At 35.4% G+C, this 23,837-nt stretch overlaps 1 protein-coding gene and 1 pseudogene across 3 annotated transcripts in view; one reads left to right on the plus strand and one right to left on the minus strand.

The window, feature by feature from the left end:
* Positions 1 to 22,818, minus strand: part of Cdk8 (cyclin dependent kinase 8) — a 135,089-nt gene extending 112,271 nt beyond the window's left edge. The window contains exon 1 of one of the 3 annotated variants that reach the window (XM_047553450.1): positions 21,981 to 22,818. In XM_047553450.1, coding sequence (XP_047409406.1) covers positions 21,981 to 22,108 — 128 coding nt within the window. In that variant the 5' untranslated portion in view covers positions 22,109 to 22,818. The remainder of the gene's footprint in view (positions 1 to 21,980) is intronic. The other 2 variants (XM_047553449.1, XM_047553448.1) reach the window with 2 other exon arrangements.
* On the plus strand, positions 4,759 to 5,479 carry LOC124984778 (60S ribosomal protein L7-like; annotated as a pseudogene).
* Positions 22,819 to 23,837: the final 1,019 nt, after the last annotated feature.

A 23,837-nucleotide genomic window follows, 5' to 3' on the forward strand; every position in this document is an offset into this window, starting at 1 on the left:
AGTCCCTTTTATTTTGAGATGGCTGCTCTAAATTGCTGAGGCTGGCCTCAAATTTGTGATCATCTTGCCTCAACTTCCCCAACTGCTGGGATTAAAGGCAATCTCTACTGTACCTGACTAGACTCAATTATTCAAGACAGAAACCTGTAACTAATTTTCAACACTACCCTAGTCCTCACTACTAGCTGCAGAGGAAGGTAGGGTTGTCAGAGAAATCAGGGAACTATTATTTTCTAGTTTCTATTCCCTTATATTCTGTCTACACATCTTTTGTGTCCATTCCATTTTTTTAAAACTTAAACATATTGTTTAAAATATATAAAGCAAGCCTGTGGTTCATCAACTTTGAAAGGCAAAACAACTATCTCCAGATTTGGCATAACTCCTTGTACTTTTTCTAGATTTATAGCCCATTCAGGCCAATGTTCTCTAATGAATAATTGTTTCTTAGTTTTATTATAAAATCTCAGAATGGGTATGAACATACAAGTCATCAAGTTCAAACACTCATCCTATACTTGATCTTCTTCTACAACATAAATTTGTCATTTTAGATATGTTGAAACCATTTGTTTCAGAGCAAAATCTCTGCTTTCCATTCCATGTTTGGACAACTTTGTTACAAAGTTCCTCCTTATGTTATGTGCCAAAGTGCTTGCTCTCTTTTGCTTCCAGTCATTAGTCACATATGTACAGCCTGGGTCACAAAACAGTTTTTTCCTCTTCCACTTAACAGCAAATATTTTAAATAGTGTCTATATAGAAGAATATGCTATGTTCCTTGATTTAAACCTCAGAAAACTAAAGATAAAACCTTAAAAAGTACTTACTTCCATTTAGAAGTTAATTATGAACATATCGAAATATTCACTTAAGGTTATGGATCAAGAAAGTCTTCCAAAGATTCATGTCCTTCAAAGATTCAGGTTTGGTTCCCAATGCATCAAGTTTCAGAGGTAGGGCTTTTGGGAAGTGATCAGATCATTAAGGACTCTGACCTCAATGATTAATCCACTGAAAGCTAAATGAACAACCAGAAGGTGGTGGAAACTACAGGCAGACAAAACAGCTGGAGGAAGTAGGTCCTGGGGCATGTCCCTGGAGACTACATCTAGTTTCTAACACCTAACTCTCTTTCTCTCCTTCCTAGCTACCATGAGTTGAGCAGTTTCCCTCCACTATACTCTTCCACTATGAGGTTCTGCTTCACCTCAGTTCCAGGGCAGACCCACCATGGACTTAAACCTCTGAAACTGTGAGCCAAAATAGACTTTTCCTCCTTTATTTATGTCATATTTCAGTACAGAGAAGAAAACCTACCACATTCATGAATATACTTAAACTTTTATGGAAGTTAATTATGGTACCTTTCCCTGAATCACTTTGCCTTTCTCCAAATTTACTCTAATTGTTATTTCATATAATGTAATAAAGTACTGATTTTGTACTTTCATAGGATTCCATTTTCTCCTGTTTCAAGCAATATCAAATAAGCAAGTTTAATGAGCCAGACATGAATAACTCACCAAGCTAGGGTAATAATATCAAGTCTCAATATTTGAAATGTGCCATCTGGCTATTCATAGTCAGCAAATATTTACAGTACTTACTACTCACCCTGTACTAGCAAATATATGCAAGTCTCTTAGAGTCTAAATTATTATAACTAAATGAGAATATAACATCACCAATTAATTAGAGAGAAAAAATGAACACACGAAAGCATTATTACAATGCTGAGTGGAATCGACATAGCCTAAGTAGGAAAAATAATAGTGCATACAGAGAATAGGCACATGTAGCTGCATTATTTGACTGTGTGGGTGTTTGGAGCAGAACTGTTTTGTTTACTCAAGCATTCTTTTATTCTTTTGTTTACTATTGGCAATTGTGAATAGTTGTGCAAGCAAAACTTCATGGTCAAGAGGCTCGGGACCTTTAGAGTGCATGAACAAAAGGGTAAAGACAGAAACATTTGGTTTGTTTTTGTTAATTTTGGTCAACAGATTAACTATTTTAGATTACAGCTATAAAAACACTCCCCTGTCCCTTTTACTCAATGAAATTGCTATTTCTGTAAGAGATTTGTCATAGGAAGATTTCTAAAAATACGTTCATTATAGCAGAAACAACCATAGGTTACCAACTGCACACAAAAATATTTATGAATGTTTATCATCTGCTAATAAATAAATTGTGCTTGAAAAATATGAACCAAAGAACTGGTACTGGAGAAATAATTATCACAAATGTCTGAATAAGCAAGATTAATTTAACAAGTACACATAGTTTTCTAAGATCTTGAAAACTTGTTTTATATGTATTATCTTGTGATATTAATACAAAAGAACTCCGTGGGATAAATTCATTTTACAGATTAGAAATCTGATGTTCTCAGAGATTAAACAAATTGTTCAAACTCATAAAACGTGGAACATCATGTATGTCAATCCTAAATCTAATATTATTAATTGGATAAAAGTTAATAAGAGCCAGGCACAGTGCTACATGCCTTAATCCCAGTGGTTCAGGAGGCTGAGGCAGGAGGATTGTAAATTCAAAGCCAGCCTCACCAATGTAGTGAGGCTGTAAGCAACTCAGCAAGACTCTGTCTCTAAACAAAATAGAAAAAAGGGCTGGGGGAAGCACCCTAAGGTTCAATCCCAGTACCAAAAAAAAAAAAAAAAAAAAAAAAAAAACTTAGTAAGAGCCTTTACCTAACAGAAACACTCTCATTTAAAATTCAAAAATATTTCCAATACTGTCAGTAAAAAAGTAATTTTTTAAGACCTTGATTTTTTAAAAGAATTTTTTTGTAGTTATAGATGGACAGAATGCCTTTATTTATTTATTTTTATGTGGTGTTTAGGATCAAACCCAGTGCCTCAACAAGGTATGCAAGAACTCTGCCACTGAGTTACAGTCCCAGCCCAGTAATTTTTTAAATCATTAAAAAATTACTGCAAGTATAATAACACTAGCTTTCCTACAGTTGGAGTACTAGAAGGGAATCAATAATAAAATGTAATACTGCAGATGATATGAATATCTACCTAGAAAATCCAGAACAGTGAACTTAAAAAAAAGAAATAAAAATTCTAAACTACCCAGTCAGCAGAAAGCTTGTGTACTGATTATGGTGGGTTAAACAAGGATTTACTAAATTATTTCTATTTGTAGGAATATTTTTTAAAGTTCCATATAAATAGTTAAATACAAGTATAGAGAGTTATCAGATTTAGAAGTGAAATACAGGATGCCCAGATAAATCTGCAATTGAGATTAAAACAAAAAAATTTTGTATGTCCCAAAAAATGCATGAAATTTATTAAAGTGCAAATCTGTGCACAAAACTACTAAAATAAATAAAATACCTTGTGATAAACAATATGCTGGGCCTACATGAAGAAAACTACAAGGTTTTATCAATATTTAAAAAATCTGAACAAATGGAAAAACAATCATGAGTATGGAAAGTAATTAGACTACACATTTAACAGAATTCAACCCAAATCTCAAAATATTTTTTAGAATTTGAGTTGTTGATTTTAAAGTTTATATGAAATAAATGGGCAAGGAAATCTATAATTTTTTTAAAAAATAATACTAATATAGAGGCACTGGTCTTACCACACATCATAAATCTGTAAGACAAACACGGTAACAACACGCGAACATTGACAGAGCAATGACCAGCAGAGAAAGTCCAGAAATAAACACCAAGGATATATGAGAACTGAGTGATAAAAAAGTGACATTTCAAGCCAATTGTGAAAACTATTCAATAAAATTTAAATGATTTGAAAAGCTATAGTAAGAACACTCCCTACCATATCAAATAAATTTAAGACTAAATAAAAATTAAGTTGCAAATATTTTTAAAACCTATAAAAATGTTAGAAGGAAATGTAAAAGGTATACAATAGAGAAAAGCAAGAAGCAATTAAAGAATGATAGATTTCATTATACACTTAAATAAAAAGAGATAAATGCAAAACTATATATACAAGAATAAAGAGTTAATATCCCAATAAACAAACCACTTCACAAAAATTAATTTTTAAGATTGTTACAGGGCAAAATATGATCGGACAATTCACTAAAGAAATTAAATAACAAACAAGATTATAAATTAAAAAGCAATGAAGCAAATGTAAATAAACCCCTAATTCCTATCAAATTTGCAAAGATTAAAGGAAACAGTAATAAAAAACCCTGATCAAGGAGGAGGCAAACATTATTCCTATTCATTATGAAAGAGATTACAAACCAATTCAAACTTTCTAGGAGAATATCTGGCCTTTTGCATCAAAAACCTTAAAAACTGATACCACAAATTCACTTCTAAGAATTTTTCCTAGGGATAAAATAATGAATGACTGCAAAGATATAGCAACAAAATTTAAAGGACATTGGAAAAAATGGAACCATGGCAAATGTTTGAAAAATAAAGAAAAAAGAAGACCCAGGTGTGGTGGTACAGACCTGTAATTCCAGCTACTCAGGAGTCTGAGACAAGGATTCAAGGCCAATCTAGGCAACATGGGGAATCCTGTCTCGAGATAAAACTGAATTTTTTAAAAAGGGCAGGGGATGTAGCTCAATAATAGAGCACTTGCCTAGCATGCACAAGGTAATGGGTTCAACCTCCAGTACTGGGGAGAAAAAAAGGACAATCTTAAAATACAGTAAATATGGACATTAAAACTTAACAGCAACAGTTTTTCGGGCTGGAACCATGGAGGATGCAGAAGAGAAGAAAAGGTTCCTGTGGTGCCAGAAACCTTTAAGAAAAAACAAGGAATTTCACAGAGCTGAAGATAAAGTGCCTGAGAAAGAAGTTTGCCCAAAAGATGCTTCAAAAGACAAGGAGGAAGCTTATCTAGGAAAAATTCAAGCACTACCACAAGGAATATAGGCAGATGTACAAACAGAGATTCAATGGCTAGGATAACAAGAAAAGCTGGCAACTTCTATGTACCTGCAGAACCCAAATTGGCATTTGTCATCAGGATCAGAGGTATCAAGGATGTGAGCCCAAAAGTTCATAAGGTGTTAAAACAATTTTGCCTTCACCAGATGATCAATGGCACCCTTCGTTAAGTTCAACAAAGCTTCAATTAACATGCTGAGGATCAAGCGACCATATACTGCAAGGGGGTACCCAAACTTGAAGTCAGTGAATGAACTAATCTACAAGCGTGGATATGGCAAAATCAATAAGAAGCTAATTGCTTTGACAGATAACACTTTGATTGCTCAATCTCTTGGTAAATATGGCATCACCTGCCTGGAGGATCTGATTCATGAAATCTACACTGTTGCAAAATGCTTCAAAGAAGCAAATAACTTCCTGTGGTCCTTCAAATTATCTTCTCTGAAAGGTGGAATGAAGAAAAAGACTTCCCATTTTGTAGAAGGTAGAGATGCTGGCAACAGGGAAGACCAGATCAACAGGCTTATTAGAAGGATGAAGTAAGGTATCTACCATGGTATTTTTGTAATCTGGTCAGTTAATAAAACAGTGCCTGCTCTTAATGTTAATTAAAAAAAAAAAAAAACAGCAAGATTAGGAAGATAGTTAATGACATGGAATACACATATAATCTATTGCTGAAGGAATGAAGCAGGTTTCAAAACAATAAGCATAATATAATGTGATTAAAAACATTTAGGAGAAAAAGTCTGGGTAGTGACATTAAAGTGAATTTTATTTTCTTCTTAGAATGCATTTGCATGTTCTACAAATGATACTTATTATTTCTTTAACTTAAAACCATTATGCATTAAGGGTTTCTTTTAAGGTTGGTTTTTGGCTAATTTTTGTTTTATGGTGAAAGCTAACAACAAAAAGAAGAGTAAAAGAAAACACATAGATGAACATTGATGGCATACCTATTGAATATAGAGGTTAAACAACCCAAACTATAAAAAGGACCTGGAAATAACACTACATGATACCTAACATTTTACAATGATTTTGAACTGCAGAGAAAATGTTATGTTCCCAGTATGTGGGATTGTTTTTATTATGCAATACATTTTAAGACAACTTTTATCCACAATGATTAAAATAAAAGGTGAAATAGTTGCCCAAAAAACTTGGGTTACCTGGAGCCATATATAAACATATATTTCTGCAATATCCTAGGTTATAATCTATTAGAAAAGTGAGAGATAGATACAGTGGACTACAACACAATTAAAAAAATTTTGTGCTACATGAACCACAACAACAAAAAAGTTAAAAAAGTAATCAAAATACTTGTAAATTATATATCTGATAAGGGTCAAATATCCAGAATATAAAAGAACTCCTACCACTCAATAATTTAAAAAACTAATTTAAAAATAAACAAAGGATTTAAATACACTTTCCAAAGAAGATATAACAAGGTCAATAAGCACATAAAAAGATACTCAACATTATTAATTATTAAAGAAAAATGCAAATCAAAACCACAATAAGATACCCTGTGGGTATTAATGGCATCTTACTGTGGTTTTGATTATGAGTATTAATGGATAATGGGCATCCATAAAGATGCTATTATCAAAAAAAGGGAAGGGAAAGGGAAAGAAAAAGAAAAAGGGAAAGGGAAAGGGAATGGGAAAAGGAAGGAAGGAAGGAAGGAAGGAAGGAAGGAAGGAAGGAAGGAAAAATAAATGCCTACAAGGATGTGGAGAAATCACAACCCTCATTCGCTGCTAATGGGTATATAAAATGATGTGGCAGCTATGGAAAAAAGTTTGGTAATTCCTCAAAACATTAAACACAGAGTTATTATATGGTTTCAGCAATTTCACTCCTAAATATATTGAATAACCATGAACTGCAAGCAGGGACTCAGATTCTTGTACACCAGTGTTCACAGCAGCATCATTCACAAAAAAACAAAAAGTAGAAACAACCCAAATATTCACCAATTAATAATGAATGAATAGGGGCTGGGGTTGTGGCTCAGTGGTAGAGCACTTGCCTAGCACACTTGAGGTGAGGCACTGGGTTCAATCCCCAGTACATTAAAAAAAATTAAAAAATTTAAAAAATTAAAAAATGAAGATATCATGTTCATCTACAACTAAAAATATTTTTTAAATGAATGAATAAACAAAATACGATACATACTACAACACAGGTGAGTCTTAAAAACATTATGTCAAGTAAAAGAAGCTAGCTACAAAAGACCACATATTGTTTGATTTCATTTACATGGAATGTCTGAAATACTCAAATCCAGAAACAGAAAGTAGCCTAGGGGTTGTCTAGACCTGGAACTGGAGGATACAGGGAGTGACTGCTAATGGATTTGAGATTTCTTTTAGAACAAAAATATTCTGAAATGAGTCTATAATAATAAATACAAAACCCTGTGAATATACTAAAACGTACTAAATGTAAACTTCAGGTAAATTATATGGTCTATGAATATTAGAATATCTCAATGATATTATAATAGAAACTTTTAAGAACTCTAAAATTATAACATCTTGGGAAATATTAATATTTTCTCCATGAAGATTCTGTGATTTAATTTCCCTACTTTGTATACTGCAACTAAACCAAAACTACTTTTTAAACAACTATTAGTGAATGTTATCTTATATTCTAAAATGTCTCAACAATAATTATAGTACAGAATTTCACTACAGAAAAATATAATTGTACTATATTCTAATTTGAAAACCAGCAAGCATACTTAAATTCAGTGAGTCCTGTTACAGAAACAGAGCAAAGATACTGCATGGAAAAAAAAAAATGATTTCAGGAGCCAGGTGCTGTGGCACACATTTGTAACTCCAGTCAATAGTGAGGCTGAAGCAGGAGGGTCAAAAGTTCCAGACCAGCCTTAGCAACTCAGTGAATCCCTGCCTAAAAAAAAAAAAAAAAGAGCTGGGGATGTAGCTCAGTGATAAAGTGCCCGTTTAAAAAAACCCCAGTTTAAAAAAAAGAAAAGATTTCTAAAAAGTTGTACACTCGGTATTTTTGATTACATTAAAAACTTCAAATACTTGAGACCATCAGGCTGAATCACCTTTTAGAACTGACTGGTCCCTGCCTGCACATGTGAGGCCCTGGGTTCAATACTCAGCACCACATGTAAATAAATAAAATAAAAGATTCATTGACAACCAAAAAAGTTTTTTAAAAAAAGACAAGAAGAAAAGAGAAACAGATGAAAAAAATAGATGAAATATAAGAAACATAAGAAGTAAATTTAAAAAATTGATGAAATATAAAAATATAAGAAATACGTGGGCTGAGGCTGTAGCTCAGTGTTAGAGTGAGGTGCTGGGTTCAATCCTCCGCACCACATAAAAATAAATAAATAAAATAAAGGTATTCTACAACTAAAAAAAATTTTAAAGAACGTGCTCTTCAACATATTTTGTTGTTTTTCACTTTCACACTTCTAAGTCTACCTCATGTCACAAGCTTAAAGGGGATCTGCAGAGGTCAATTAGTCTTGGCTAACACAGGACAATAGTGACGTTCAGCTCCAGGATATCTGACTTAAATTCTCAAAAGAGCTGAGCTTATTTGTACTAAAACAGATTTTCAGATAAAACATCTGTGTACTTCCTTCAACTTTTAACTATAAGGAGGTTCTTTCCAACTTCTGCTGAGTAGGAATTATGTCTATGATGAAAGGATTGTTTGGCAGCACTAAACTTTTTTAAAAGTTTCTTTGAAATTAAAAAAATATATCAGAGCCTTCTGACCTGCCTGTACCTACTATAAAAGATTACCTCTGTTGAACATGCTAAGTCAAATAATTCCACCAGTAGCAGAAGGCTCTCCAGCTTCCTGTTCTGCACAGCCTAAGTCCAGAAGTGAGTTCAACTGAGAAAGGAGTCAAGGAACAAAGCCAAAGTCAAAATCAGTATGAAAAAGAAAAGAAAAGCTAAAAAGGGAAAGAAAGGAAAAAATCAGGAATAGGTCAGCACTGGGCAGAAAATGAGACTGACCAAAGCTAAGAAACAGGAAATGAACAGAAAGATGACCAGAGCAAGAGGAAGTGCACTAAGGGTATGCTTAAATAAAAGTGGATTAAAAGAGTACAAATCATTTGTACTTGTAACAATATTAAGGTGGACTAGAGAAATTTGATGAAAATAAACACAGACTAATATGTAAAAACACTGAAATGACTAATTTTAAATACCTACATGGCTCCTAAAACATTTTTATCCCAATTGGTAATCTAAAATACACAGAACAATGTAGGGGAGGGGGAATACCCAATACAACATTTGCAAAAGAATCACCTAAACAATTCTAACTTTGCAATGTATTTAGCCTCATGACTCAAAACATGTCATTTATATATCCATTCCCATTTCTTCTTTCCAGAGAAGTTTTGGTTTGGGAGTTTTGATGAATGATTTTGATGAATGATTGGTGCAATCATTTTAGAGGACAAAGACTAGACCTCAAAGAACCTGAAGCCCAAGTCTGTTAAGTTCTCCTGGGAAAGGTGACCCTCACTTCATCGGTCTTGCAGTACAGTGCTGAGGTTGTAATAAGCAGCTTATACTTGGGCATGGTGATCACGATCAGTCTCTTGGACCGTGGAGAGAAGCCAAGAGGGATAAAACTCCTTGTGGATATAGTCACAGGAGGTTTTCTTGCTTGATGGAAACTTCATTCCTTGCCAGTGGTATCATCCACAGCAAATGTCCCCATGGGGAACGCTGGAGGCCTGGGAAGTTCCACCTCCACCTCAGAGCATGTTATGTACAAAGACAGATGGAAAAGATATTTATTGCAGTACTGTTTTAATAGTGTAAGAAAATGAAAACAAACTAAACGTACTTTGATTGGCCCAGTATATTATAGTGAATCCATTAAACAGAATAACAAGTTGGCAAAATTAAATTACATGTGGTGATACAGGCCTCTAAAGCATATGAACTGAAAATAGCAAGGAACAGTATAATATTCAGATATTTTTCCATATGTGTGCATTATCTGCTCAAAAAGAATGAAGCATTAAATTTTAAAGTTTAGGGCTGGGGTTGTGGTTCAGTGATAGAGTGCTTGCCTAGCACGTGTGAGGCACCAGGTTCAATCTTCAGCACCACAAAGAATAAATAAATAAATAAAATAAAGGTATTGTGTCCATCTATAACTAAAAATATATTTTTTAAAAAAAATTTAAAGCATACTATTGCAAATACATTCTTTGATATGCATACACACAAGGAAATGCTGGCAAAGATTAGCCCTAAAGAACAGAACTAAATCTGAGGTAGAGAGACTTCAATTTTCCTGAATTCATCATAAAAATACATTAATTATATAGTACAATATAATTTTATACTAAAAATATAATTGCTCAAAGTATGTAACTTTGCCCTGATATTTCACTTCAAGGACTTAATAGTAGAGAACTTCAGGCATATTTATTATCATACCCTGTTAACTGTAATGGCTAAAATTTGGAGACTTAAATGCCTATCACTGGAGAACTGGTTAACTAAATACATATTTATATGTGTACATATCATGTGCTACTTTGTAATAAAAACAATCAAGAACTGTACTTACTGATATGGAAAAATGCATAATAATTTTGATAAAAAAATAAGGTTATAGATTTTTCATTAACCTACACATATATTCAGAGTTATTTGAACAGGTAATAAGGAAAATACTTCCTCAGAGTTAAGGGTTTTCATTTCTATACACATTTCTGAACTATTTGAATTTTTTACAATGGACATGTTATCATTTTTATTATCAGAAAAAATAAATCTATTTTTTAAAATTAGATCTTAAATAACAAACAATAAAAAAACCACATAAATAAATGGTATCCACAGGTTTAGTTTCAACAACACAGTCAATGTAGAGTCAAAGATGAAAGTGAAGTTTTTCATTGCTTGGCTCTGAATTATAAGCCTAACCATGAAAGTACCAAAATATTTTGGATAAAACCTACAAAGCAAGTTATAATTTAAGCTTTGGTGTCCAAAAATCTTTAGATGAATTATCTTTCTAAAAATATTTTACTTAAATACTTTATTATCTTCCTTGCTTTCTGAGTGGCACATGGCACTGTCTGTCATTCCTCCTAGAAACACTGTCTCACTGGCTATTATAATTCTAACTGCAAGGTCCTGGTATTTCTATAGGGTTCCACCTACAGCCAATAAATTGTACACTATGCAATTCCTGTTATGCAATGGGGCAACCGTAGGTTTCTTCCTATTTTCTCTAGACTAACTTCTTGGCCTCCTGAGTAGATATTTCTTTCCCTACACTCCATCCTGGGCCCTTGTCTCACTCTACAAACACTCCCTACACATCTTCATCACCATTCAAAGCTTCTACTTCAACCACTGAGAAACTCCAAAGTCTATCTCTATCCAGACCCCTCTAATAAAAGCACTAAATTTAAAGCAGTAATGGAGATTCCTCAAAAAACTTGGAATGGACCCACCATTTGACCCAGCTATCCCACTCCTTGGTTTATACCCAAAGGACTTAAAATCAGCATACTACAGTGACACAGCCACATCAATGTTCACAGCTGCTCAATTCACAATTGCTAGACTGTGGAACCAACGGAGATGCCCTTCAATTGATGAATGGATAAAGAAACTGGTATATGTGCACAATGGAATATTACTCAGTCATAAAGAAGAATAAAATTATGACATTTGCCAGTAAATGGATGGAGTTTTAGAATATCATGCTAGGTGAAATAGGCCAAGTCCAAAAAACCTAAGGCCAAATATTTTCTCTGATAAGTGGATGACAATACATAACGAGAGGCGGGTGGGGGGCATGAAAGAACTTTGAACAGTGTAGATGAAAATGAGGCAGGAGGGGGTGGAGGAAGGAAAGATAGTAGAATGAGACAGACAGCATTACCCTATGTGTATGTGTGATTACACGAATGGTGTGAATCTACATTATGTACAACCATAGAAATGAAAAGTTGTATCCCATTTGTGTACAATTAATCAAAATGCAGTCTGTAAAAATAAAAATTTAAATTAAAAAAGCACTAAATTCATGTGTTTGCCTAATAGACATTTTGATTAACAGGTACCTAAAATGTGATGCCCAGCACCACTTACACAGAGGCACACATAACAAAAACAATGACCTCCATTCACCATCTTCCCTCTCAAACTTATTCCTCTTCCTGTTTTGAGTATCCATGGATATGGCAATATCCAGCTGCCCAAGCCAAACTTAGGCATTATCCTTAATTATTCTTACTCTTTCATCTCTCACAACCAATAAAATAAGTCCTATCAATTCCTTCTCCTCATTCCCTCTGTTTCTCTAATTCAAGCCACCATCATCTTTTACCTGAAGTACTATTATATTCTCCTATGCAGTTTCCTATGGCCATTTTGATTGGGTTGTTGAACAAGCTTTTTAAATAAGAAATTTGAACTTATTACTACTTGCTTAAAAATCCTACAAATGGTCTCCTCAGCCTTCAGAAAAAAGTACACAATCCATAACACAATTTACAATAACACACTTCTCTAATTTTTTTCTTTTCTTTCTTTTTAACTCTTCAGCCCACCCTCCACTTATAAGCTCTAGCACTGGAATTTTCTCAGTTTCTTCGCCATACTATCTTTCCTTCATATCGCTGTACATGCTATTCAGTGGTGGCTACAAAGGTAGCTGGGACACTAACCCAAAATTACCTCAAAGAAACAATTTCAGTTACAACTTGCTTACTACACATTACTCCACCCCTTTTCAAGGAGACTACAACTCCCACCCATATAAAGAAATTCTGGAGCCTTGGTTGATGTCACCTCTATAGTCTGCACCATAACCACAACCCCCATTCCCTCTTAGTTATGGCCCATTCACTTGTGTAACTTCTAATTATCTTTCAAGTCACAACTAAAATATCATCCTTGAGCCCCCAGAGCAAATCAGGCACCCCCATGGCAAACTATAATTTTCCCTATTGCATCCCTTATCCTACTATACTATAATTGCCTGTTTACTTGCTTGTGCCCCTCAAAACTCTTTAAGTTCCCTAAAGAGTTAGATCATGGGCTGTTCAATACTGAATCTCCTCTAACTGGTATAGAACCTAGCACGCCAGTAAACAGCTATCAAATAAATTAATAGAATACAAATTTATAAAAAGAACTGTAGCTAAAGAGATACTAGACTGAAATGCCAAATATTTAAATTATGTAATTTTACATTTAAAAGAACCATCAATGTATCAGAAAACAAATTACAAATATGTTTTGCTTTGTGCTTCACATTTTCTTGAAAATTATGTTACAACTTAATTTTTGCAAACTTAGTCACATGATAAAGCACTACCGGAGCTCACTTACTTAAATGGATTTTCTTCATAGTGAAAAAAAAAAAAAACTCCAAACAAATTTGTCTTTTCTGTATGAGCTTAAATTTGTTGGTTTTCCTTAAAACCAGAAGCCTTATAATTTTAAAAACAGTATTTCAATATATACCCTCTATCTCCTCCAAAATGACTTATTTAATATAAACCATAATAATACTGCTTGACAAGTTTTCTTTTTATTAAAACCTTTAGTTCTCTAGACAACCTGTAAATTCAGGTATGTAGAAACACCCATTGTAGGCCCTATATCATGATATAAAGAATTTTTCTCCAGGGGCTGGGGAGATAGCTCAGTTCAGTAGAGTGCTTGCCTTGTAAGCACAAGGCCCTGGGTTCGATCCCCAGCACCTTCCCCCCCCCCAAAAAAAAAAAAGAATTTTTCTCCAAAGGATGATTATTTGCTAGAATTCATAGGCAATAATAAAGTTATAAATTTTAAAGAGCTTATCTAGAGAGAATGAGTAACCCAGTTATGCTAACTAGTAGTTAACCTAAATAATTATTCACCTAACAAAAACCTTAAAATGTGAAACAATCATACTATATAAGCCAAGAAGATCAAATAAAACTAAATGCCATTATATTTTCCATAATTTTAGAAATACAGGTTTGATTTACTAACAGATTCATTCACAAGGTACATTCCAAAAAAAAAAAGAAAATATTTTATTCTTTCTCATAGCTCAATTGTTAAATACTTGAACCATCCATTTGGAGTCAGCTTACTAACACAGGTTGCCTTTGCCTTTGGTTTTTTCCAGTTCTGTTCAGGGTATCGATGTAGACAGTCCAAATTTTGTTTCCCTTGGTATTTTCATAAAGCACTGCATTTTTACTCTGCTACAATATGCCTCAAGTTCTTAGTTTCAGTAAAATTAGAAGAAAAATTTTCAAATGTGAATTTCAGGTTCACACACACACACACACACACACACACAAAGTATGAAAGAGCTGTCACCACTTGGCAATGTACCAGTAATGGGGAACCCAATCACTGCCCTAGAGGAAATCTATAATCTCTAGCCCATCAACATTCACCAGTAAGACCCAAAGGACATATAAACATTAACCACATATACACTGAGGTAGTTACATAATATATCAACGAAAGACAAACTATGTTTTGCAGGGTAATGAGTGAAGAGGGAATATTGGAATTGTATGTTAAGATGTAGTAGTTAGGATTTCTGAGGTTACGCATTAGAACCTATTTTAATTGAAGGAAAAAAATTTCAGCACTAAGAGTTACCTGAGAAAAAGTCAGAGTGGTCTAATTTGATATAGTAACAGCCCTATAAATATGTATTTCAAAATCACTGCAACAGATCATGGTATGAACATTGTCCTAGAACACTGCAGGCTAATAAAGTCATGTAGACAAAGAACAAAGATCTTGTTCCTAAACCAGAACCAAAGCAAAGTCATTCAAAACTGGTTCTCAGCTACTTTAAATATGACCCAGAAATTCTAATCCCAGGTAAATACCCAAGAGAACTGAAAATATATGTCCACATAACAACCCAAATATGAATGCTCTTAATAGCATTATTTATAACAGCCAAAAAGTGGAACTAATCCAAATGTTCAACTAATAAATGGATGAACAAAATGTGATATAGCCACACAATGCAATATTATTCAGCCAAAAAAAGGTATGACATACTAATACATGTACTACAAGTATGACCCTTAAAAACACTGAACTATGTAAAAGACAATGGACACAAAAGGTCACACATTACAAGATTCCATGTATATGAAATTACAGAACAGGCAGATCCACAGTCAGAAACTAGTGGTTGTCAATGACTGTGAGGAGGCAGGAATGTGGAGTGAACACTAAGGGGTATAGGTTTTCTTTCTGGGATGATGAAAATGTTCTGGAATTAGTGTTGATGGCTATACAGCCTTGTAAATATACTAAAAACCAACAAATCAAACACTTAAAAAGGATGAATTTTATGGTATGTAACTTACATCTCAATTTTTAGAAGAAAATTTTCAGCATATTTTCTGCTTTGACACATCTGAAGGACATGACAATGCCATCTGTAAAAGCACTTACTACAGCAGGGACTTTTTTGGCAACTGTTGATAATAGCTGTAGTAAAGAATATTGAGATTCATTCAAAATGCCAAGGACTGTTCAAGTATTAAAGTCAAAATAAAAGGTGAAAGCCACCTTTTAGTGATAAGATAAAGAACTGCCTCAAGGTGACAAAAGATATGTACAGACAAAAGAGATCATAGTGATTCTGAAGTAACAAAGAGATGACCAAGGTCTACCTAAGCTGGTGTGAAGGAAAGGATTTACAAATTGTTCTGAAGGAGCAAAGGACAGTAGGATATTCTCTAGCAGCAGCTAAGAACAGAAAAAAAGAGTAAAGCAACAATAAGTATTAGATTCAATAATGAAAGGCACACTAAGAGAAAGATGACACAAGTCACAAGGAATAATAGATATTTATCAACATTTATTTGGACATAATGTATCACATTTCAAATGTTTGCAAATCAGAATTCCGAACTCATTTGCTCACAGAAGTAATGTTCCAAGAACTTAAGCATACAAATGGCCTATAATAATTTATAATTTTTCGTTATTTCTATTTTCTTAACTGAAATCGAGCATACCAAAAGCTCTACCTCCCACCTCTGCATAACAGAGCTCCAACAAATGAAATATAACTAAATTACTTTGATTAAACTCAAACTGGGGAAGAACATTTTACCCCTTTCAATCTGTTTCTACTACCACTTCAGCAATACAGCAAATGCCAGCTCCTTACTCCTCACGGAAATGAGGCCAAAGCAAAATCATTTGCCAACCACAGCCACTAGCAAAATGAAGTTCTGCCATGGCAGTTTTACAAATGAGAGGAATTCCTAACTCACACTTCAGTTTCTGTAGCTGCTTATAGAGTATGGCCAACAATCTTGTGATGGAAAACTGTCACACTCACACACACAATTAAGGTGTTCAGTGTATGCTGAAAAGTGTGTCCCACTGTTAAAAATACAGACCTCATCATGGTCAGCGGGTGCAATGGGGCATTTGTAGTACTTGCACATACTACCACATACACAAGGTTCAAAGAATACTGTCAAGGGAAAATAAGTGGAGAAGGTATAAGAAGAAAAAAAATCAAATCCAATAATTCACTGGGGTCAGCAGGAAACAATTTTACAACTCCCTCTTCCTATTCCTCTGGTGATAACCTTTCTGATGAGATCTTCCCCATCTTCTAAGATCTAATCAAATGCTGCCACCTTTGAGAGGCTTTTCCCAACAACCCTAAGCAGTTAGAGGTTTCCTTCTGTGTTCCAATAATATCTTGTATTAATTACCATAATGCTTATCAAATAGCTATAGTTTTATTTACAAGTTTGTTTCCTCAAATAATGGAATATTTTTATCTTTGCCTTCCTAAAACTTTGGGCAGTGTTTAGCACATTAAAAGGGTTCAAAAAATGTTTGCTGAACAGATTAGTGGATTTCTTTCCAATGTTGGAAAGCATAGTAATAAAACTTACATGAACAAATCCCAAATGAATTAATTTGCCAGTCTTGCTACTAAAAAAATGAGATCTAATCATGAGACCCCAAAATGGCCTAAAATGGGTTCAATCCTCAGCACCACATACATAAATTAATAAACAGTAGATCTGAAGGCAATGAATATCTAAGGAAGATTAATTCAACTGCAAGTAGGTAAGAAGTGCATGGTTAATATTCTGCTTATATTTTTAGGAGGTTATAATGAGTTCTCCTTATTGAACATATCAATTGTCCAGTGATGAAAAGAAACTTATTACATGTTGTCTTTGGCATTTCTGATACCTAAAGAAATATGTAAATAAAAATGAACTAATTAGATACAGGGCTCAACAATATTCAGAGGGGAGAGGAAAAGGGTGAAAGAGTAAAGACTTGTTTCTACTAGATTCCTCTGGGGTCAAAAGATTCTAACCAAGTTCTAGGTGGTTTTGTTTGTTTTTGAGACAGAACCTCTCTATGCTGCCCAGGTTGGCCCCAACTCACCATCCTTCCTTCTCAGTCTCCCAAGTACCTGGGACTTCAGGCATGTGACACTGTGCCAGCTCTGAGTTTTGACTACAGTTAAAAAATTAAAGCTGAATTCAAGATTTGAGGCCAGCCTCAGCAAGTTAGTTAGACCCCGACTCAAAGTAAACAATAAAAAGGACTTGGATATTGCTCAATGAGTGGTAAAGTGTCCCTGGGTTCAAACCCCAATAAAAATAAAATAAAATAAATTAAAAAATGAATTAAAGCTCCAATATAGATTGAATCAGAGGAGTCCCTGTAATGGCCACTAAAGGAATGGTTACCAGTGTGAGCAAACACTAGCCCAGTGTCAAGGTAGCATAAGTCATGTGAAGGGAAAAAAAAAAAATTATCTCTCTCTCTCTCTCTCTCTATATATATATATATATACACACACACACACATATATATATATATATATATATATATATATATACACACATTACTGAAGTCCTCTCTACAATTAAGGAAACTAAGGAAACTAAGGTCTCTAAAGGCAAATGATTTGCCCAAAGTCATACCACTAGCACAGACAAAGTCTGAAGGCAAACCCAGGTCTCTAGGATCCCTAATTTAGAGTTCTTTCAATTCAACAAAGAGTTTTCATATCCTAACACAATTGTCATTAGACTTTGGTACATGTGTACATGCGTGCGCACACACGCAAATACACATATTCATGTACACACATATATACAGATACACAAGTATGTGTGTAGGGATATATATATATAGACGCAACCATAGAGCTACATATACACTTTAACAGCACCCAAAAAAACTAGGTAGAGCTGATCAGAAATGTACCCAAAAAGTACACTGATTTATTGAAAAGAATAGTTCCATGCATGGTAAGGCATTCGAATTTTCTGACTGACTCAACAGAAATCAAACTGCACATCTATGTATATTTACTTAATATATTAATTATGAAAAGTATGGGCTACCAAGTTAAAGATCTATAGGTAATCCTTTAATCCTAGCTGACATGTATACAATTAGCCATGCACCAGGCAAATCTGATTAACATTCTAAGTCTCAGTTTTCTTACCTGTAAAGTTGAAAACTAACAACTTTTCTTGTGAGGATTAAATAGATGATGAGCATAAAGCACTTCATGCAGGACATTAATTATTTAATTACTCAATAATTCAGCTATTATCATCATCATTGCCAACGAAGGATTTACAGGGGCCATGTGAAGGAGCAAATTTTCTGAGTTTTCTAAAACTGCCCCCAAAAAGTTTTCTGTGTATTTCTCTCATGCACACAAACACAACAGTACCAATTATAAAAATTTGGTCTTCTAAACATAGATTATAAAAGATTAAGAATATTTTTGTTTTTGTATTTTTTGGAGATAAAATTCATTCCAAGTCTATTTTTTAAATTCTCTTAATGTTGAGTGCCTATACTGAGGCACTAGGATTTAAAAATGAATTTTCTATCTTCTTACACTTTACTGTTCTTTCAAATTAAAAAATTTAGTTGTTTAAGTACTATAAAGAGGATACAACTGACTTACAAAATGAACCCCCTGCTTCCCAGTGAATTCCCTTTCAGTGTTTAAACACAAAGGACATTCTCTCATTTATGGTGATATGAGAACAAATTACTTCCAAGATGTACTATACATTTATTTTAACTATTAAAATCAGAAATAAATGCAATTGGGCTGGGGTTATGGCTCAGCTCAGTGGTAGAACACTTGCTTAGCTTGCTTGAGACACTGGGTTCAATTCTCAGCATCGCATACAGATAAATGAATAAAATAAAGGTTCATCAAGTAAAAAAAATTTTAAAGAAAGAAATTAACACAATTAAAATCAGAATTAACACAATTACAAAAGGCCCTTTTTTCCTGCATGTAATCCCACCTCAAATAAAGTATTTCCTCTTCCCTACATTCCTTAAGACACTGATTTTATCATTAAGTGTGGTAGTGTAAAGAGCAATGTTATTAATTCATTAAATCCAAGAAATACCTTTACAGTTATTTTATTTCCTAAAACTTATTTTAAGAAGCTAATCCCTCTGGTCTAAATTCTTTTACCAATTAACCATGCTCATTGAACAACTTTAAAGACACAACATTTGCAAATATTCAATTTAATAGTCAAATATATCCAAACAAAATTTATTTACAGGACTTCATTTTATTGTAAATCCCACAATTCTCTTTGAAGGTGTTACTGACCAAGTTCCTAGAGTACTGTGTAATTTCAGTAGTAGAATATATAATTTAATTTAAAAGTAAATCAATACTAGAACCAAATTATTCAATCATCTTATTATAAAAGATTAAACTGCCACAAATTTTATTTTACCAGGACTAAAATACATTAAATTACATTTCCCTGACATAAGATCAAAAGAACCTCATAAATACAATGCAGTATTTTACCAGAGTGAGGTTATTAAAAAAAAATCAAACTGAAAAATATTCCCTCTAGAAAACAAAAAGTTTTAAATAATCTGAAAATTCTCTTGACATTTGATCCATTACAAAAAAAGTTCATCATAAACAGAATCATTAAAGGTTGCTGGAAAACAAACCCAAAGGATTACAAACAAAAAGTCCCTTTTATATTTCAAAAACACAATGATACTTTGCAGCCATCACAAAGGACTAAGAAATAAACACTATGCCTTCAGCTATTTTTAAATTGTATGATTCTTCTCACATTAACAGTTTAAATTAAAACCTGACCATCAAAATATAAAATGTGTTTAAAAGTACCTCCTTTATATTAAATACATAATATAACAGATTTTAAATAAAACAGAATCAAAGTTAAAACAAATTTACATGTTATTACCTTAAATTTGTGAAAACAGGGGTATTAAACTGGCTTCTTTCATAGGGATTAAAAATAAAGTCACTAAAATATTATAAAACAGATGACAAGATTGGTAAATGCCCTATAACATCTAAACTCACAGGACTGGGGATGTTATGAATATACCCCAAATTACAAAATGTTGGGGGACAGGGAGATGGTTTGAGTCTTTTGAAACACATTATGTAGTAAGTTAAAAAAAAACACTTTTAAAAAGCATGTCATTACCACATAAAACTTCAATGAGAAATCTAATTAGACAGCAGATTCAGCAGTATCTCCAGACACTGATATCTCAAATGTCACTGGACTATCCATTCCTCTAAATAGTACTTTTAAATACATGTGGCACCCAGAGTATCAAGTTTTCAAATCCCTACCTTGTACCCATATCTGTATCACTTAACTGTTGCATAAAAGAAATACAGTCCAAATTAATTAAAGTTACTTTCTCTTGGAGTCCATTTTAAATTATTTTAGAAAGGTAGTTCAGTAAATCTAAGAAAAATGTTGAATAAAACATACACTTTCCTTTCCAATATCCATACTAAAGGATTTACAAATATGGTCTTTCCCCCTGAGGGAATTTCAGCTTTATGAATGGTTGGTTTCATTTTTTGGTGCTAATGTAGTTCTGAACATATCCTAATTTACTTTTTAAAAAATTATTTTAAACATCAAACAGCAACTAACCAAACTACTGGTGATGTTCAAGTAAAGCTACTTTGTTTCTAATAAAATCTAAAGATTATACAATAAGCTATGAATGTGACATTATCTTTCCAACAATTTTCTATAGTGTTAAAAGCAAAAGAGACAACATCCATTTTACAGGAGGAAAACAAGGAGTTAAAATATATTTTCCTCCCCAACTAAGAATTGCCTTCTCTTTTGTCAATATTACAATACATTCATCTACTGACAAAGGAAAAATGAACACTTCTCTAGCCTGCTAAGAAACTAAATTGGAAGCATTACCAGTGATAGATTTAATTAAGTTATTTCTAGAGAAGAATATTTAAAGCAAAGAGATTATTTAAAGTTCACTGCCAGCTGCTAAATTTGGGGCAAACAGCCTGAACAAGGTAGCCCCTATTTGTCACTTGCCTTTTTCCCCACCACCCACCCTGCACCAAACCCCCATTGTTCTATGTAAAAACTCATAGCTAATGGTATCTAAATAGCAACTGCTACGTTTATGTTGCAGATGATCACTATGAGGAACTCTCCAGAAACACATTTACTTGCTGCCTTCTTTCCCCCCAATAAAATACAAATTGATAATAAATTGATCACAAACTGGTAGCGTTGGGGGGGTGGGGAGATCACAGCTTCCCTTCCAGACTGATGGATGTCACTCCAGAGGCGGGTGAGGAATACCCACAAGGTTACCATAATAAATCGACAGGAGGGGGGGAAATCACTTAAGTTTGTATTTTATAATGAATTAAACAGAAGAGAAAATTACTCGAAAAGTGCCCATGAGATAGACTCCTTTTCCCTCTTGCCACCACTGTGGAACACCGACGCAGCATTTCTTACGGGTCTGGATCCCTTGGACACCACTTCCTCCCCAAACCTCGCTGGCGGGGACAGAAGAGAGCGTCGAGGAAGTAAAAACCCGGCACCCCGGTGGCCCCTCTCCCGCAGGCTACCTGCCTCGGCCTGCGGGAGCGCAGCAGAGCCGACAGCCGCACAGACACAAACACTCACCCATCTTTCCTCTTGGCTTTGTAGACGTGACCATAAGTGCCTCGGCCAACTTTGCAGCCCTCGTATTCAAACAGGTCCTCGACCCGCTCCCGCTCGCTGCTCAGCTTCACTTTAAAGTCATAGTCCATTGTCACAGCCTCCGAGGCCGGGGAACTGGGTCGGGGGGCCGGGGGGCCGGGGTGGGGACCGGGGAAGCAGGGACAGCCGCAGCCCCCGGGAACCCGCCCGCTCTACACCCGCCGGCCGCAGCACCAGCCCGACTGATGCAGCAAGAGCAGGAGGCCCCGCGAGAGCGCCAGGGACATCCAGGGGAGCAGCGGGGCAGAGGCCGACCAGGGGAGGACGGAGAGGCTCCCCTCGGGTGAAGGAGAGCCGAGGGACTAGAGCTGGGGGTGGGGAGCTGGTGTCTCTGCCCTTGTCCCCGCGGGCTCCCAGGGCGCCGGCACTCCTGCTATTTCCCGGCCGCGCGTCCTGCTCCCACTGTGGTGGGAGCGATGGGAGCGGCGGGGCGGCCACGGCGGGCTCTCCTCCCCTCACACGCGCACTCACGCTTCACCCTCTCTCACACACGCGCTCACACTCACTCACTCACTCACTCTCCCATACACTCAAACAGAAAGGCAGCGCCGCACAACAGCCGGTACCTCCTCACAGAGGAGGGAGGGCACTCGCGGAACACGGCCGCAGCTGTCGCAAAAACGTCGCGAAGCCTCGGGCTGCCTCTGGCCCTCCCTCCAGCGGGCTCCCGCGACGGCTGGCCGTTCCTGCTGGCGCCCGCACCCCAAGGGCCGCGTGGAAGGAGCGGGGGAGCCACTGCCCAAAGCTGCCGCCAAACGCACCACGTGAACCCGCCCCATCGGTGGCCGGATCACAGACTACAGTGCCCAGAATGCCCTGGCCGCAGCTGTGACCGCTCCTTCTACGACTCCGCCCCGCACGGTGAGAATATGGAGCTTTGCATGATGGGATTGGTAGTCCGAGTTTCGGCGAGTTTCAGTCAGGGAATCCCCCCACCCCCCAACTTCTAACTGCTATATCCCCAAAGTCTGATTTGGGCTCTAAATTTGACCAAAGAGATTCATCTGTGAGACAGACTACTATGTGTTAGAATCAGTTTTGTGCCACTTCCGAACTCCAGATTTTAAAGGGCATTGTCAGTATCCAAAAAGCCTATATATATGTAAACAGCTAAACAGTTCGCGGACTATAAATTGGGACCCTTTGGCGTTCACAATCCGATAAGGACTGCACAGTGATATCAAGATACTGATGCCAGTTAAAACGAATCCATGACGAGTGTCCACGTTACTCCTAAAGATTTATTACCCTAGTGCTTCCCATTCACGTAGAGGGGACATTATTTTGAGAATGGCGTACTGCACTTCTACCTGTAGCACCACCAATTTCAGCTATGATTATGGTAATGTATCTAAATCCATGGGTGTTGGTTTGTTAATAATTTTGAGATACCCAAGATGTCTGCTGGAGGAGTTCCAATATCTTGATAATAAACCCTCATTTTGTTTTACTCCTCTCTTTTGCATGCTTATTTTTAATTTTTGGTTTCCATATGTTAGCATTTCCACTAAAGATCCCCACTCCCCAAAGGGAATATTATCTTTCTTCCTTTAAAACTCCCATAACAGTTCCCCACCACCAGCACCAGCACCTTTCCCGTGGTATTCATCAAATTCTGTTTTGTCTTTATTTTCTCTTCCTTGCTAGATTATAAATTCCTATAAGAAGTCATATTTGCTTCTCCCATAACTCCTGATATCACGTCTAGGTTATGGTGCACAGTGTACATTTATTAAACAAATGTATAGACATTTTATGTCAAAAAATATCCATGCAAAG

The sequence above is a fragment of the Sciurus carolinensis genome, chromosome 5, assembly GCF_902686445.1.
Source record: "Sciurus carolinensis chromosome 5, mSciCar1.2, whole genome shotgun sequence".
NCBI lineage: Eukaryota > Metazoa > Chordata > Mammalia > Rodentia > Sciuridae > Sciurus > Sciurus carolinensis.